Source organism: Pleurodeles waltl, chromosome 2_1 (genome assembly GCF_031143425.1).
Source record: "Pleurodeles waltl isolate 20211129_DDA chromosome 2_1, aPleWal1.hap1.20221129, whole genome shotgun sequence".
NCBI lineage: Eukaryota > Metazoa > Chordata > Amphibia > Caudata > Salamandridae > Pleurodeles > Pleurodeles waltl.
The window spans coordinates 685,601,685-685,616,940 of NC_090438.1; the positions used below are offsets into that span (position 1 = coordinate 685,601,685).

General features: G+C 47.4%; 1 protein-coding gene across 7 annotated transcripts in view; it reads left to right on the forward strand.

Annotated features, from left to right (window-relative positions):
- Window positions 1-15,256, forward strand: part of COBL (cordon-bleu WH2 repeat protein) — an 890,550-nt gene that overhangs the window by 754,317 nt on the left and 120,977 nt on the right. For all 7 annotated transcript variants that reach the window (XM_069216764.1, XM_069216715.1, XM_069216757.1 and 4 more), the window contains one exon: window positions 13,195-13,519. In XM_069216764.1, coding sequence (XP_069072865.1) covers window positions 13,195-13,519 — 325 coding nt within the window. The remainder of the gene's footprint in view (window positions 1-13,194; window positions 13,520-15,256) is intronic.

Here is a 15,256-nt window from a genome sequence, read left to right on the forward strand (position 1 = left end):
CACCTCGCTATACCAGAACGAAAGCACCTGCACCCAACTGTTTATCACAAAATACATTTATTAGGGGGTGTACCACCCCACCCCCCAGAAGCTACACCCCTGCACAAAATCGTACTTAGCCATGCTAACCCATCGTGGTACTGTATTTCTTCCCAAAGGCGTCCTTACAGGAGTTTCAATGTGCTCTAAAGTGCTCAGAAGGCAACATGTGGCATAACTGGAAACACTTTAAATAATTCAGTTAATGTGCTAGTTGCCTTGAGGTGTTCGTTGTTAGCTACATTGGGGGGATATATATATAAAGCAGAGTAGCCTTCAGCAGAAGACAACCTGTAAAGTAAGCGTCATGCTCCACTAAACCAAAACCGAGGGCGACAGTGTTCCACCAAGGCCCACTTCTGGTCTACATCCCTCATACTACTCCCACAAGCACCCGTGTTATTTGAATCTGTGCAGGTGTCCTTTGCAATTACATGAACTGATCAGCTTGGGCTATTCTGAAGTCAGGCCTTATGTAATTGCCAGTGTTAAAAATAGTTGAGCCAAGCCCTGCAACAAAGACATTTCTGGTAGATGTGCTGTACCAGCTCTCCGCCGTCAAAAATAGCCCCAATTTTATATACTTTTTATAGCATGCCAATTCAGTTATTGCTACAGTGTTTTCTGTTTCATGACCAGCGTTAAGTGATTTCTTGCGAACATGCACATTAAATTATAAAATCAACACTGGAAAGCCTAATTACCATGCCCTCGTTAATATCAAATAGGTTCTCTATAAAAACTTCTAACACATTTTTAAAATATATTTACCATGGGGACTATGCTTGTTAAAACGAGCATAAAATGAACCATAGAATGCTGCATACGGGGTCAATTTATAAATCAATCAATCAATCAAGGCATTTATAGAGCGCGCTACTCACCCGTGAGGGTCTCAAGGCGCTAGGGGGGGGTTACTGCTGCTCAAAGAGCCAGGTCTTGAGGCGCCTTCTGAAGGCAAGGTGGTCCTGGGTAGTTCTTAGGTGAACGGGGAGGGAGTTCCATGTCTTGGCTGCCAGGTAGGAGAAGGATTTACCTCCAGCGGTGGTTCTGCGGATACGAGGGACGGTGGCGAGAGCGAGGCTGGCTGAGCGGAGCTGACGGGTGGGCGTGTAGAACGAGAGGCGTCTGTTGAGGTAATCGGGGCCCTTTTTGTGGAGGGCTTTGTGTGCGTGGGTGAGGAGCCTGAAGGTGATCCTTTTGTTGACGGGGAGCCAGTGCAGGTGTTTCAGGTGGGCGGATTTGTGGCTGTGGCGTGGTATGTCGAGGATGAGGCGTGCGGAGGCGTTCTGTATGCGCTGAAGACAATTCTGTAGCTTTGCGGTGGTTCCTGCGTATAGGGTGTTTCTGTAGTCCAGGCGGCTTATGACGAGGGCGTAGGTAACAGTTTTTCTGGTTTCGGCAGGGATCCAGCAGAAGATTTTTCGGAGCATGCGAAGGGTGTGGAAGCAAGAAGACGAGACGGCGTTGACTTGCTTGGTCATAGTGAGGAGGGGGTCCAGGATGAAACCGAGGTTGCGTGCATGGTCTGAAGGGGTTGGTGCGGTGCCCAGGGGCGAGTCGTTCCAGGCGGACGGGGAGTGTCCGAGGATGAGGACCTCCGTCTTGTCTGAGTTCAGGTTCAGGCGGCTGAGCTTCATCCATTCTGCGACGTCTTTCATTCCATCCTGCAGGTTGGCTTTGTTGGTGGCTGGGTCTTTGGTGAGGGAGAGTATCAGCTGGGTGTCGTCGGCGTAGGAGATGATGTTGATGTTGTGTTTGCAAGCGATGTTGGCGAGGGGGCTCATGTAGATATTGAAGAGGGTAGGGCTGAGCGAAGAGCCTTGTGGAACGCCGCAGATGATCTCGGTGGGTTCTGAGCGGAAGGGCGGGAGGTAGACTCTTTGGGTACGGTCAGAGAGGAACAAGATGATCCAGTCCAGGGCCTGACTTTGGATTCCAGTGGAGCGGAGGCGGGTTATTAGGGTGCGGTGGCACATGGTGTCGAAGCACATGGTGTCGAAGGCCGCTGAGAGGTCCAGGAGGATGAGGGCAGTTGTTTCTCCGTTGTCCATCAGGGTTCTGATGTCGTCGGTGACTGCGATGAGGGCGGTTTCCGTGCTGTGGTTGGCACGGAAACCTGATTGGGAGGGGTCGAGCAGGTTGTTATCTTCAAGGAAGTTGGTCAGTTGCTTGTTGATGGCTTTCTCGATGACCTTGGCCGGGAAGGGGAGAAGAGAGATGGGGCGGAAGTTTTTCAGGTCATTGGGGTCAGCCGTGGGTTTTTTCAGGAGAGCGTTGACTTCCACGTGTTTCCAGCTCTCGGGAAAGGTGGCAGATGCGAACGAGCTGTTGATGATGCTCTGGAGATTAGGGACGATGATGGTGTCGGCTTTGTTGAAGATGTGATGGGGGCAAGGGGCCGAGGGGGAGCCGGAGTGGATGGTGTTCATGGTGATTCTGGTCTCTTCGGAGCTGATGGGGGTCCAGGCGTTGAGGGTAGTGACTGGGGCTGTTGGTTCAGTGGTGGGCGGCGGGGTCTGGGGTCCGAAGCTGTTGTGTAGGTCGGTGATCTTTCGATGGAAGAAAGTAGCGAGGGAGTTGCAGAGTTCTTGTGAGGGCGTGATGGTGTTGGAGCTGGCGTTGGGGTTGGAGAGCTCTTTGACGATGTTGAAGAGTTCTTTGCTGTTGTGGGTGTTGTTGTCAAGTCTCTCTTTGAAAGATGCCCTTTTGGTGGAGCGGATCAGCTGGTGGTGTTTACGGTTGGTGATCTTGAGGGCTGACATGTTTTCTGCGGTGTGTTCTTTGCGCCAGGTTTTTTCGAGGGTACGGCAGGATTTCTTGGATTCTTTGAGGGCGTCCGTGAACCACGGGGGTTTCCTGATGTTGGTCTCTCTTGGGTGGCTTCTGAGAGGGGCGAGGTTGTCGGCACAGTTGGTGATCCACTGTATGAGGCTGAGGGCTGCGTTGTTGACGTCGGTGGTGATGGCTGGTTGGTTATGGTTTAGAGTTGAGAGTAGCTGCTCTGTGGAGATTTTGTTCCAGGGTCTGCGGGGGATTTGTTGTGTGCGAAGGTGGTGGGTCTCACGTTTGAAGGTGAAGTGGACACATCTGTGGTCGGTCCAGTGTAGCTCAGAGGAGTGGCTGAAGGATATGTGGTTGCTGGCGCAAAAGATGGGGTCGAGCGTGTGGCCAGTGGTGTGGGTGGGGGTGTTCACCAGTTGCTTGAGTCCGAGGTTGGCGAGGTTGGCGAGCAAGGTGGTGGTGTTGGTGTTGTTGTTCTTCTCCAGGTGGAAGTTCAGGTCCCCGAGGAGGATGTAGTCTAGGGAGGCTAGGGCGTGCGGGTGATGAAGTCAGTGATTGATTCGCTGAATAGGGTGCATGGGCCAGGGGGCCTGTAGACGAGAGTACCTCTGAGGGTGGTTCCGGGGTCGGTGTGGATCTGGAAGTGCATGTGTTCGGCGGCGAGGGGGGTGTCTTCGGTGGAGGTCGTGATGTTGATGGAGTTCTTGTGGATGATGGCGATTCCTCCCCCGATTTGGTTGACGCGGTCCTTCCGGGCGATCTTGTAGCCGTCGGGGATTGCTACGGCGATGTCGGGAGCCGAGGAGGCGTTCATCCAGGTTTCTGTGATGAAGGCGATGTCTGGTGCTGTTATGTCCAGGAGGTCCCATAGTTCAATGGTGTGCTTGTGGACGGAGCGTGTGTTGAGGAGGATGCACTTGAGGTGGTTGTTGGTGCAAGTGCCCGTAGGCGGTCCGCAGGCTCGGTGGAATGTGGACTTGCAGGCTTGACAGGTGAAGGGTCCGTGAGTGCGTTTAGGGCTGGCTTGGTGGCAAGTGGCTGTGCGTCCGGGGTTGAGGGCATTGAGGGAGGTGGCGTCGTATCTAAGACGGGTGTTTTGAGTGCGGCGGGGGCCAGGGGTTCTGGCGCTGGGCACGGTCCAGGCGCGGACGGGCTCAGACGGGCTTGCCTTTGGCACGCCCGCTGCGCGTCCGCGCAGTGTCCGCCATAAGAGGGAAGGGGGGGGGAGGGGTCAGCTGGGAGGCGGGAGGGAGGACAACGAATGGGAGCAGGGGGGGGCGGGCCGCACGGGGGCAGCAGCGGGAGAGCGGGAGGCGGGAAGGCGGGAGAGCGCAAACAGGAGAGAAAAAGGCAACTAGAGGGAAAACGGCAACAAGAGAGAAAAGGCAACAAGAGAGAAAACGGCAACAAGAGAGCAGCAAGATAGAAGGGGGCAACAAGAGAGAAAAGGCAACAAGATAGAAAAGGCAACAAGAGAGAAAACAGCAACAAGAGAGCAGCAAGATAGAAGGGGGCAACAAGAGAGAAAAGGCAACAAGATAGAAAAGGCAACAAGAGAGAAAACGGCAACAAGAGAGATTAGGGCAACCAGATAGAAGAGGGCAACAAGAGAGATAAAGGCAACAAGATAGAGAGATGGAGAAAGGCAACAAGAGAGAAAACGGCAACAGGAGAAAAAAAGGCAACAAGAGAGAGAACGGCAGATCAAATGCTGAGCGCAGAGTGGAGTCAGGACCTACACACAGGTGGCAGGGGTCTGGGCAGGTGGAGCTGCAGCGGCGGGGGAGCGACCTACCCGAGGGTCAAGGGTCGCTGTCTCTGCTGCGCAGCGTCAGCCATAAGAGGGAAGGGGGGGAGGAGGGGTCAGCTGGGAGACGGGAGGGAGGACAACGAATGGGAGCAGGGGGGGGCGGGCCGCACGGGGGCAGTGGCGGGAAAGCGGGAGGCGGGAGGCAGGAAGGCGGGAGAGCGCAAACAGGAGAGAAAAAGGCAACAAGAGAGAAAAGGCAACAAGAGAGAAAGCGGCAGCAAGAGAGCAGCGAGATAGAAGGGGGCAACAAGAGAGAAAAGGCAACAAGAGAGAAAACCGCAACAAGAGAGATAAAGGCAACCAGATAGAAGAGGGCAACAAGAGAGATAAAGGCAACAAGAGAGATAAAGGTAACAAGATAGAGAGATGGAGAAAGGCAACAAGCGAGAAAACGGCAACAGGAGAAAAAAAGGCAACAAGAGAGAGAACAGCAGATCAGATGCAGAGCGCAGAGTGGAGTCAGGACTTACACACAGGTGGCAGGGGTCTGGGCAGGTGGAGCTGCAGCGGCGGGGGAGCGACCTACCCGAGGGTCAAGGGCCGCTGTCTCTGCCGCGCAGCGTCCGCCATAAGAGGGAAGGGGGGAGGAGGGGTCAGCTGGGAGGCGGGAGGGAGGACAACGAATGGGAGCAGGGGGGGGCGGGGCCGCACGGGGGCAGTGGCGGGAAAGCGGGAGGCGGGAAGGCGGGAGAGCGCAAACAGGAGAGAAAAAGGCAACAAGAGAGAAAAGGCAACAAGAGAGAAAACGGCAGCAAGAGAGCAGCAAGATAGAAGGGGGCAACAAGATAGAAAAGGCAACAAGAGAGAAAACCGTAACAAAAGAGCAGCAAGATAGAAGGGGGCAACAAGAGAGAAAAGGCAACAAGAGAGAAAACCGCAACAAGAGAGATAAAGGCAACCAGATAGAAGAGGGCAACAAGAGAGATAAAGGCAACAAGAGAGATAAAGGTAACAAGATAGAGAGATGGAGAAAGGCAACAAGCGAGAAAACGGCAAAAGGAGAAAAAAAGGCAACAAGAGAGAGAACAGCAGATCAGATGCAGAGCGCAGAGTGGAGTCAGGACTTACACACAGGTGGCAGGGGTCTGGGCAGGTGGAGCTGCAGCGGCGGGGGAGCGACCTACCCGAGGGTCAAGGGCCGCTGTCTCTGCCGCGCAGCGTCCGCCATAAGAGGGAAGGGGGGAGGAGGGGTCAGCTGGGAGGCGGGAGGGAGGACAACGAATGGGAGCGGGGGCGGGGCCGCACGGGGGCAGCGGCGGGAGAGCGGGAGGCGGGAAGGCGGGAGAGCGCAAACAGGAGAGAAAAAGGCAACTAGAGGGAAAACGGCAACAAGAGAGAAAAGGCAACAAGAGAGCAGCAAGATAGAAGGGGGCAACAAGAGAGAAAAGGCAACAAGATAGAAAAGGCAACAAGAGAGAAAACGGCAACAAGAGAGCAGCAAGATAGAAGGGGGCAACAAGAGAGAAAAGGCAACAAGAGAGAAAACGGCAACAAGAGAGCAGCAAGATAGAAGGGGGCAACAAGAGAGAAAAGGCAACAAGATAGAAAAGGCAACAAGAGAGAAAATGGCAACAAGAGAGATTAAGGCAACCAGATAGAAGAGGGCACCAAGAGAGATAAAGGCAACAAGATAGAGAGATGGAGAAAGGCAACAAGAGAGAAAATGGCAACAGGAGAAAAAAAAGGCAACAAGAGAGAGAACGCAGATCAGATGCAGAGCGCAGAGTGGAGTCAGGACCTACACACAGGTGGCAGGGGTCTGGGCAGGTGGAGCTGCAGCGGCGGGGGAGCGACCTACCCGAGGGTCAGGGGTCGCTGTTTTTTGGAAATGTGTTTTTATTCATTTTAGACTCCTATAACACAAACACCACAAAATAAGCACTGGAAAAGCCAATAGGGTTTGCCTTTCTGATGTATCGACTTAGTCGTTGTTTTATTGATGATGCTGTGCAGCATCTGCAAAAAGAACTGGCAAAAAAAAAATGCCGCTGCCAGCCACATCATTCTGTTTGCGTGCATATGTGTGATGACATGTGCATGTAGGTGCCTATGTGCATGCCTACATAATAACACACCTGCCACTTTATTTATTTTATGTAGTTAATGTTGTGAGATGGCGGATGCCACTTAGAGTGGTAAAAATAAATATTTTCTACTTGTAAAAGAAAGCCTTTTGTGCAAACTAAACAGTCAGTAGCAAGTGGCAGCTGCTGGGCCTCTGAAAATGTAAAAAAAAAATTAAACAGTTATTGTACGGACAGTGAGTGGTATGGGAGAAATAGAGGAGAAGACGGGGGAGTGGGTGGGAGTAAGCAAAGTATATGGGGGAAGGCAAACTTGAGGTCAAAGCCGGGGTGGGAGAAACAATGAACTGGGTGTGGGAAGAGGAAGCAACATGGACCGTGCAGGTTGGGGGAGGACTGGAGCAAGTGGAGGAAGCAAAGGATGAGTTGGAGATGGGGGAAGTGGAGAGAAACATGGACTACTAGAGGGTACGAGTATTTTGGACAGGAGCAGCACATGAGAGAGGGAGCAAGAAAACACACGGAATCCCATGGAGTGCTGAATGAAAAAGAAAAAATAACAGAGGGAGCGGGCAAGAAAACACATGCAATCTCATGGAGTGCTGAATGAAAAAGAAAAAATAAGTTGCCCAGATGTTGGCAGTAGAAGGTTAGGAATGAGAATGACAATAAAGCCAACTAGTGGTAAGCAGTGGGCTTTCTCTAAGCCCTCTGCAAATTGCTGGTATGTTCCGCAAGAGATCTTTCAACAACAGACATCTAAAAGCTGACCCATGGCCGTGCCCCACCCTTCACTTGCTATGTTTGTCAATAATCCAGATAAATTTACTACAAGATCTATTGACTGTCAAATTATGCCCATGCTGGGTCACGTGACTGTATCTTATCACACAACCACATGCTCGAATGTTAGCCAACCAATAAATAAATCATGCTGATCTTTTAATGGGAGGCCCATCTGTGTGCGCAGATCTAATGCAAGGATTTGTTTTACGAGAAAGTGAAGCCAATTGCATTCTATAAATGGCTATCCCCAGGTCATTGTTATTTATTGGGTGCTGTAAATAACACTGAAGCGCTTGTAATCAAGACCCAGGTCGCTATACGATTAGTATAGATCTTACACCACTAGATCTGTGTGACACTGAGGCAAGGGATAGAGGCATAGATGGGTCTGCACCATGAAGAAGGGGGTTGAAGACGGAAAGAAGTTTTTTGGGGAGGGCCAGCAGAAGGTTGCTACCGGCTCCCTGCTTTGAAAATGCGCTTTGCGCTACTTGAATTTAATTTTTATAAAAAAAAGGTGCCTGCATCATTCTGTAGTCAAGGGCAAGCATGATAATGCATGGGCGAAAATACAAAATTACACAGGCATTACATTTTTGTTGTCCTTTGGCGATGCTGTTCAGAATATTTTACCGATACTGTACAGCGTCACCAAAAGTTATTGCTTGGCAAAACCAGTATATCCCAAAGGCGATGAATTTTGGCATTGCCAATGCGTGTTCCTCTTGGCTCCCTAAAATCACCACAGAAATTGCCAGCCGCAAGCTCAAATCCATGTAGTCTCCCACATCTTGCCGAACACCTGTATAGCTTCTCTTTACACCTTCAGAACTTCCCCGATTTGAAGGATGTGGCCCACTTTGTAAGCTACCTGATTAGCTAGTTGGGGCCACTTTTATTTCGGTGCCCGTCCCTATTTTCTGCTCAGTCCGGCTCTGGCATAGGCTGAAACTGTGATGAAGAAACCAGAGGGTTGCCTGGATGAAGGAAAGCGAGCTGAACCAGAGGAGGGAAAGACGAGGGGAGATCTTCCGGAGCAGGCAGAGGGACCTGGGGGAGAAGAACGAAGACACAAGGAAGGGAGAGGTGTGATGAATTAAAGGAGCTGGCATAAAATAGGGAGTATGCAGCAGATGGTTAGCTATGGCAAGAATTTCCTGGGGTGAAAGAGGGACGGGGAAGGCGGGGAAAATAAGAGAGCGTTCTCAGTCGGAGCTAGAGATGGATAAAAAGAGCTGACGAGAAACACGGAGTTCAGAGTAGACAATAGTGAGGAAAGAAAAGCTGAACTGAAGCAGGGAGGGTAAGGTAGACTGTGGTCAGAGAGGGGAAAAAAACAGTTAGGTACAAAGAGAGGAGCTCGTGTGAACGAGGATGAGTTTATTAAGCTTTCTGAGTTACTACCAAAGCATTTTTAAAGCTTTGATGGGCAGAGCTAACATCTGGCGCCACCTAGTGGTGCTACCACGGTAAGGCGCCTCATTGTTAATGCACAGCCAAGGCCTGACATGTTTATTATAAGCATACATTTTGTGACAGAGGTGGGGGCCGGGAACAGCAGGGGTCCGGAGCAAACTTTCCCATAAAAAGGCTTTTAAGCTATAGATGAGATCAGTTCACACTAATGGTATTGCCCCAGTGAGATTTAGACCGTACCATTTCTCAGAGGATACGGCAGTTCCTTGAACCGTTCCCTCTCCCCTGCCTACGTCACCTCTCTTCGTCATACCTCTGCAACCCGCTGATGCTGTCCGTAGTGCCGTACGGATACCACCCTCAGTCTGGTCTTGAAAAGTTGACAGGTGTCGTCGGACTGATAATACATCTTTTGTTATCAGGCTTCCAGCCAGATCCAGCTAGGAATGCAACTGTGGAGCAGAAGGATAGTTCCATCCCCCAGACCTCTCTCCCTGTTCAATTATCCTGCCAGGATGCTCGCCAGGAACCCATTCATCTCCGCTTATCACTCTGCCCTCCCACGGGGGCCTTGTTTCACGTGAAAGCACCATGAGGGAGACATTTTGCATTGTGTTACCCTGCAGCAAACATCTATGACATTCTTTCTAAGAACTGTTTTCTTATATCAGTCCACAGTCTACCTATCTTTTTATCTCTTCGGGAGTAGATGGATTGGCTCAAATTGTAGTATGAACGCCTTGTTGTCCTATCGCTGAGGCAATGAATCCTCCATGCCGCTCTTCCTCTGTCCGCCCGCAGTGCGGTGTTTTGTATTGGCCTTCTGTGCCCTGACAGGAATCTTTTTAGCATAATTGATGTTTCGTTATTTATGAGGCCTTGGCTTCACTTTCTCATAAAACAAATCCGTGCGTTGGATCTGCACACACAGATGGGCCCCCCATTAAAAGGTGAGCATGATTTATTAATTGCTTGGATAACACTCGAGCATGTGGTTGTCCCCACAGTGGGCACAATATGATTCAATTGAAATGCATTATCGTAAACCACCATCTTGTAGTAAATTTAGTTGGATTATAAACAAGCATAACAAGTAATGGGTGGACTATTGGCATGGGTCACTGCAGCGTTGGGGGTCGATAACAGGCAAGGGAGGGGCCAATGCGGTTAAATGAAGGTGTAAAGTCAGTCGCTGCAGTTCACCCACATTCGGTGGCTATGGATACATTGAATGCAAACTAGTGACAGGGGTAGGTAAGTAACAAGTTATGGCAAAACTTATGTCTTTGTAGCAAAAATATTTTCATTAGTACACTCCATGGGCCCGATTCATATGTATTTTCCTGTGAGTACATGTCGCTTCGTCCTGTTTTAGTGTTTTAGGTGTGAATTACTCCTGAATTTACGAGTTTTATTCACAAATCAGTCTGTAAGTTACTTTTTATCCCAGGCCAATTCAGGAATTTCAAGAAATAAGACATTCTTGGTCATGGAATCAAAAAAAGAGCTAGGTCATTCGGATCTGTAAGGAATCATGTTTTATTCCTGGAACTTCTTGTGAAGTCACCCCTACATCCAGAGTATTACAAAACTACTTACAATGACTTAATTGTGTGAATAAATAAATGGCTAACCCTTGACTCTCTTCTGATGAATCACAGTGAACAGCATGCCTATCTGACCCATAAAATAGAAAGAAACGCCTTTTCTGATGCTGAATGTTTTGCCTGACCTGGTGGTGCCCATTGTTGGCACACCACTACTATGAAAGTAATTTTTACACTCAGAAGACTTCACCAAGTGGACTCCCCTCACATGTGGAATGGATTGTTCCTTTGCATGTTTGTAGGTCCGGTAGGAGACTGTAAAGTGGGGGAAGCCTCATGGGCGGCCTAATCAATACTGATGACCGCACTTCCAAGGGATTGCTGAGTGCACAGGCCACCTCTGAGAATCCAAAAATGAGTGGTAATTCAAGACTTATTTCACACCCTATGCTAAGGACAATTGTATTATTCTAGCCACTGCACCTTGACAGGCACTCCTGACCTTTAGCAACGTGTTTTGTATTAGATTTAAAACACCTTAATTGACCCTGAGATAAAATAGCCTCTTTCTAGCAAACACTCGGAATTGTATTTCTTTAACGTTGCCACACATTAATATTGATGCATGCCGGCACTTAGAGCTCCAATAGTGATTTGTATCCCTACAAACTGTATTGCTGCTGCTGTCAAGAATCGATTTCAACTCCCAATGGCATGACGTCACCTCTGTCAATGAGAGGTTCCCCGCTTTTTGTCTTGTTTAGAAGGTACTCAGGATTTGTCTTTGAAATTAGTATAAATACTGCAATGCTAAAAGGCACATATTGCATACACATTAGCTTTTGTGCCTGCCACATGAAAACGCAGCAAGGGGCACATGTTTAAAATACATTGTAATTGTCGCTGCAGGGATTGACTTTCTGACACGTTTCGCTTCAGATGCCTGCTTTAACATACCTTCCAACGCACCCTCGTTTGGAGGATGTATCTCTACTTGCAATCATCTTCACCCTCCAAGTAAGGAAAATGCCTCCCAAAGACTTGAATCAGGTCACGTGCCGTGAAAATTTCCTCCACTTCCCAAAATATTGTTCTCGCCATTGATTATAGTAGACTCGCCTCCAAAACCACACCCACTCAATCTCACCCTCACTGGAGATCCAAAAGATTGAGAGGTATGCTTTAATGTTGGGTTGCTATGGTGCCTTTCACTTCCATCTCACCTGACACAGTCAGGGAGCATCAGTAAACAGGCAAGCCACATGCGTCCACTTTCAGCTCTTAAACATTAGCAGGGCGGTGTACCATGTTATCTCCCAAGAGTTTTACACCTTTGTAATTTGTAGTTTAGCAAAATAAGTAAAGGGAAAAAGGTGTGCAATTTTACACCCTTTTTTAAATGTCATCCACAAATTCAAATAGTGATAAAGTGCTGAAGGTGGCACATTTCTATATTCCCTTTAATTCCCAGTACCTAATTTACTGATCATAAAATGGGGATTGGTTTGGGTCCTGGGCTTTGCAACACGTCCCCAGCAGGGATTCCTAATTTATCCTGAGGACCTGTCCTCTTTATTCTTTGACCAACTACATTGATTTCTGGAGACTTAAATGCATCTCACTTTTACCACTAGATCCATTCTAGTGTCCTCAACCACTACCCAGAATTAGGACAAGGTGTGACTTAATAGGTGTGCAGGAGTGAGGTATAAGAGCTCTCTAAGCGTTTTGCTGATTCGCAAAAACAGCTATAAATTATAAAATTGAGTTTTTGGCTATATCTAGTGAAATTTACAGTTGTTGGTATATTCAACCATATTTCTGCCAGTCCCTTGCTTAAATTATCCTTGACCTGGTCACTCGCACTTCATTTTACCCACAAAGACTGGCCATTTAGCCCCGTTTTCCTCAACTCAGATGTACCTACGTTATGCATTTCCATACATTACACACTTATAGGGGTAAGGGAAATGTTTCATGCCTACATTACTTTGTTTTATAACATGTTCCCAAAGCAGTTTAGTCCCTCACATTCACCCCGTCTCACACGTCCTGTGTAATCAGGACACTCTGTTATACTGTACAACACTTTCAGCAATTCAGCACAGCTTATGCCTGGTTCTAATGTGGGTGTTCTTGTCTCAACTTTAGTCCACACCTTTAAAGTTTATTTCTTTGTGAGTGCTCACCAGATTTGCATTGCATGTCCCTGGCCAATCCAGTGACACTCCCCTGCATCTACTCACCTCCACACTTCCAGTCAACACGTCCAAGTTCATAATGTGTATATAAAGCATGCATCAATTGCACTTCTTCCTGTGAAATACACCTGAGTGAATCATAAGAACATGATCCTTGGGTAATTAATTTACAACTTTATTTTGAATTAAGTCGTACTGTACAGGAAAAAAAACTTTCCGAATCGCGCCTTTTGTGTTCAGTGGTCACTTTTCCCCAGTAAAAACTTTAAAAAAAAATACAAGCAGTCGAGGAAAACTCGTAAAAAACTTTCGTTCCAAAGGCTTCTTAGCGCATCTCAGTGAGCTTTTCTCTTTTTGATGGTAACGAAGTGCACACCATTAAGGGAAGGCTGCTTACTGGTTTAGTGTGCCGAACAATTACACAACCTTCCTAAGCAATGAAAACCGCTCTTCTAACTAGAAGACACGTAGGTCCATTCTATTTTCCCGAAAAGATTTATTTACATCTAGTTGTAATAGGATTACAAGTCGCATTAAATGGTCAGTGATTGTGCCCGCTTCAACTGTTCTCTTTCTGCTTGGCTTAGCCGGGTGGCAGCTGGCGCCAGGGAGCAGCATCTATATTGACGATGATGACGATGACGACGTGGTGATGGATACGTCAGAGGTGGAGGAAAGCAACTCCATGAACAGCTGCCTTGCGTCCGAGGGTACCACCGAAGACTCGGGAACAGTGAGTTCCCATTCGGATAACGCATCCCTGGATTACCAGAGTGACATCAAAAAGCACCACGACCGACCTCTGTGGGGTCAGGATAACACCTCGGAAACGGATGTGACGTACACTGCCAAGATGTGCCCCGTGAGGAACACATCTATTAATAGCGACGACTCTTGGGCCGCTCCACAGAGGTACGTTAATTTAATACAATGCCTGCCTAATGTTTACAGAGGTACATGCTATTTGAGCCGTATTTTATGTGTATTATTGTATGTGCAAAGTGATCTGCAAAGGTCAACGTAACCAGTGTAAAAACTCAAGTAACACCTATAGCTTGATACAACCCTCATTATGTGAATGTGAAATGCATGATTTTATTATTACCAGAAAACCATTCTGGCTCTTGGAATTTCAAAGGCAAGTCACGGGATGTGGCTGTAACGGGATGCTTGTGTTTTTATTCATACGATAGTCAAGTAATGTGCATGGTTGGTGGTTGTCTAATACATAAATTAACTTTTGAGATTAAATTGCTCCTGTGCAGCAAAACAGCGGAAACTTCAAATGGGTAATATGTTTTCCCAACAATGCACTTGAAGCAGAGTTGCCACAATCCGAAAGGGCCCGGACGGCGTCTTGGGCAAACACTAGTCAAATGAATGTGTTATGCAAATGATATCAAACAATACAAAACCAAAGCCACTTATTCCATAGTTTTGAACACACATATGTCCTAATTCTTTCGACATAAACAGTAGTCCCCATGGGACATGAGAAACTTTAAAAAAGCTGAAAAAGCTAAGCTATTTAAATATGAGCCGTTGTCACCCTTTTTTTTTGCATGTATACATCTCTGTTGTCTTACTTCCCCATAGCATTTGTAAAGATCCAACACACACATAAATTGCATATGCGTATTTAAAGAAAGCTTTTTGTTTTTGCCTTGAAGAAGGCCAAGGTGTCAGAGCCTCTGCGCACTCAGAAAAAAATATATTTGGACATACCTTATGTTTATGGACAGGCCCTGTGCTCTAGAATGTCATGTTTGGAGCATTGTAATCACAACAAATAATGTTAGTTTATATTTCAAGTTATTGTCTATCACAAATAAGCGCCTTTCAGCTCCTACACGCAAAGCACAACAATATCCATTGCAGAGAGACTGTAAATATTTAGATCCTGTGCATGGTTTAGTTTTCTGATGGGGGTGTATTACCTCTCTATAAAACTCTATATTTTATCTTATTACTACAAGCATGTTCAGAATCCATTTGTAATAAGAACATTTTGTCACTACTTGCGACTAATGACTTTCCATAAGCGAGACATGATAGCGAGAGGGAAAGCAATCTTATTACACAAGACCTGCTGCAACCAGATAGGCCTATGAGCAAAACATTTTGATTTTTAAAGAGGGTCCCAGGTCAGATGTGATCACTGCATTCAGTTTATTTTTCTTTGCATTCTGATATGTAGACTTGCATTTGTAGCCTAAATAACTACATTATAATTCCCAGAATAAATATACCACGAATAGATGACATACATATGGCTGTTCAGGAATAATTAAAAACTCTCACTTATTATATGGATAAATATACTTCCAACGATACACTACAACTGTACTGCAAGTCACCTTGGAGTTCTAGTTCTATGACCTCATACGGGAACTCAGCATGTAACGTCCTGCCTTCTTATGCTCACAGAACGTCTTAGTAATTTGCATTATCCATATAATGTGCAGTTTGGGGTTCAACATTCCATACCAAATACAAGAAAACAATCAATAGCTGTGTACAAATCAGTATCTAATTTCTTTATTACAACCGTTCAGTCAGTGTGTCATGGACTGTGCTCGTTTAGGAACCAGTTGGTCACGGACCTGTGAAGTAATTTCCTGTTTTCCTATCTGCTCCGCTATACCTAGT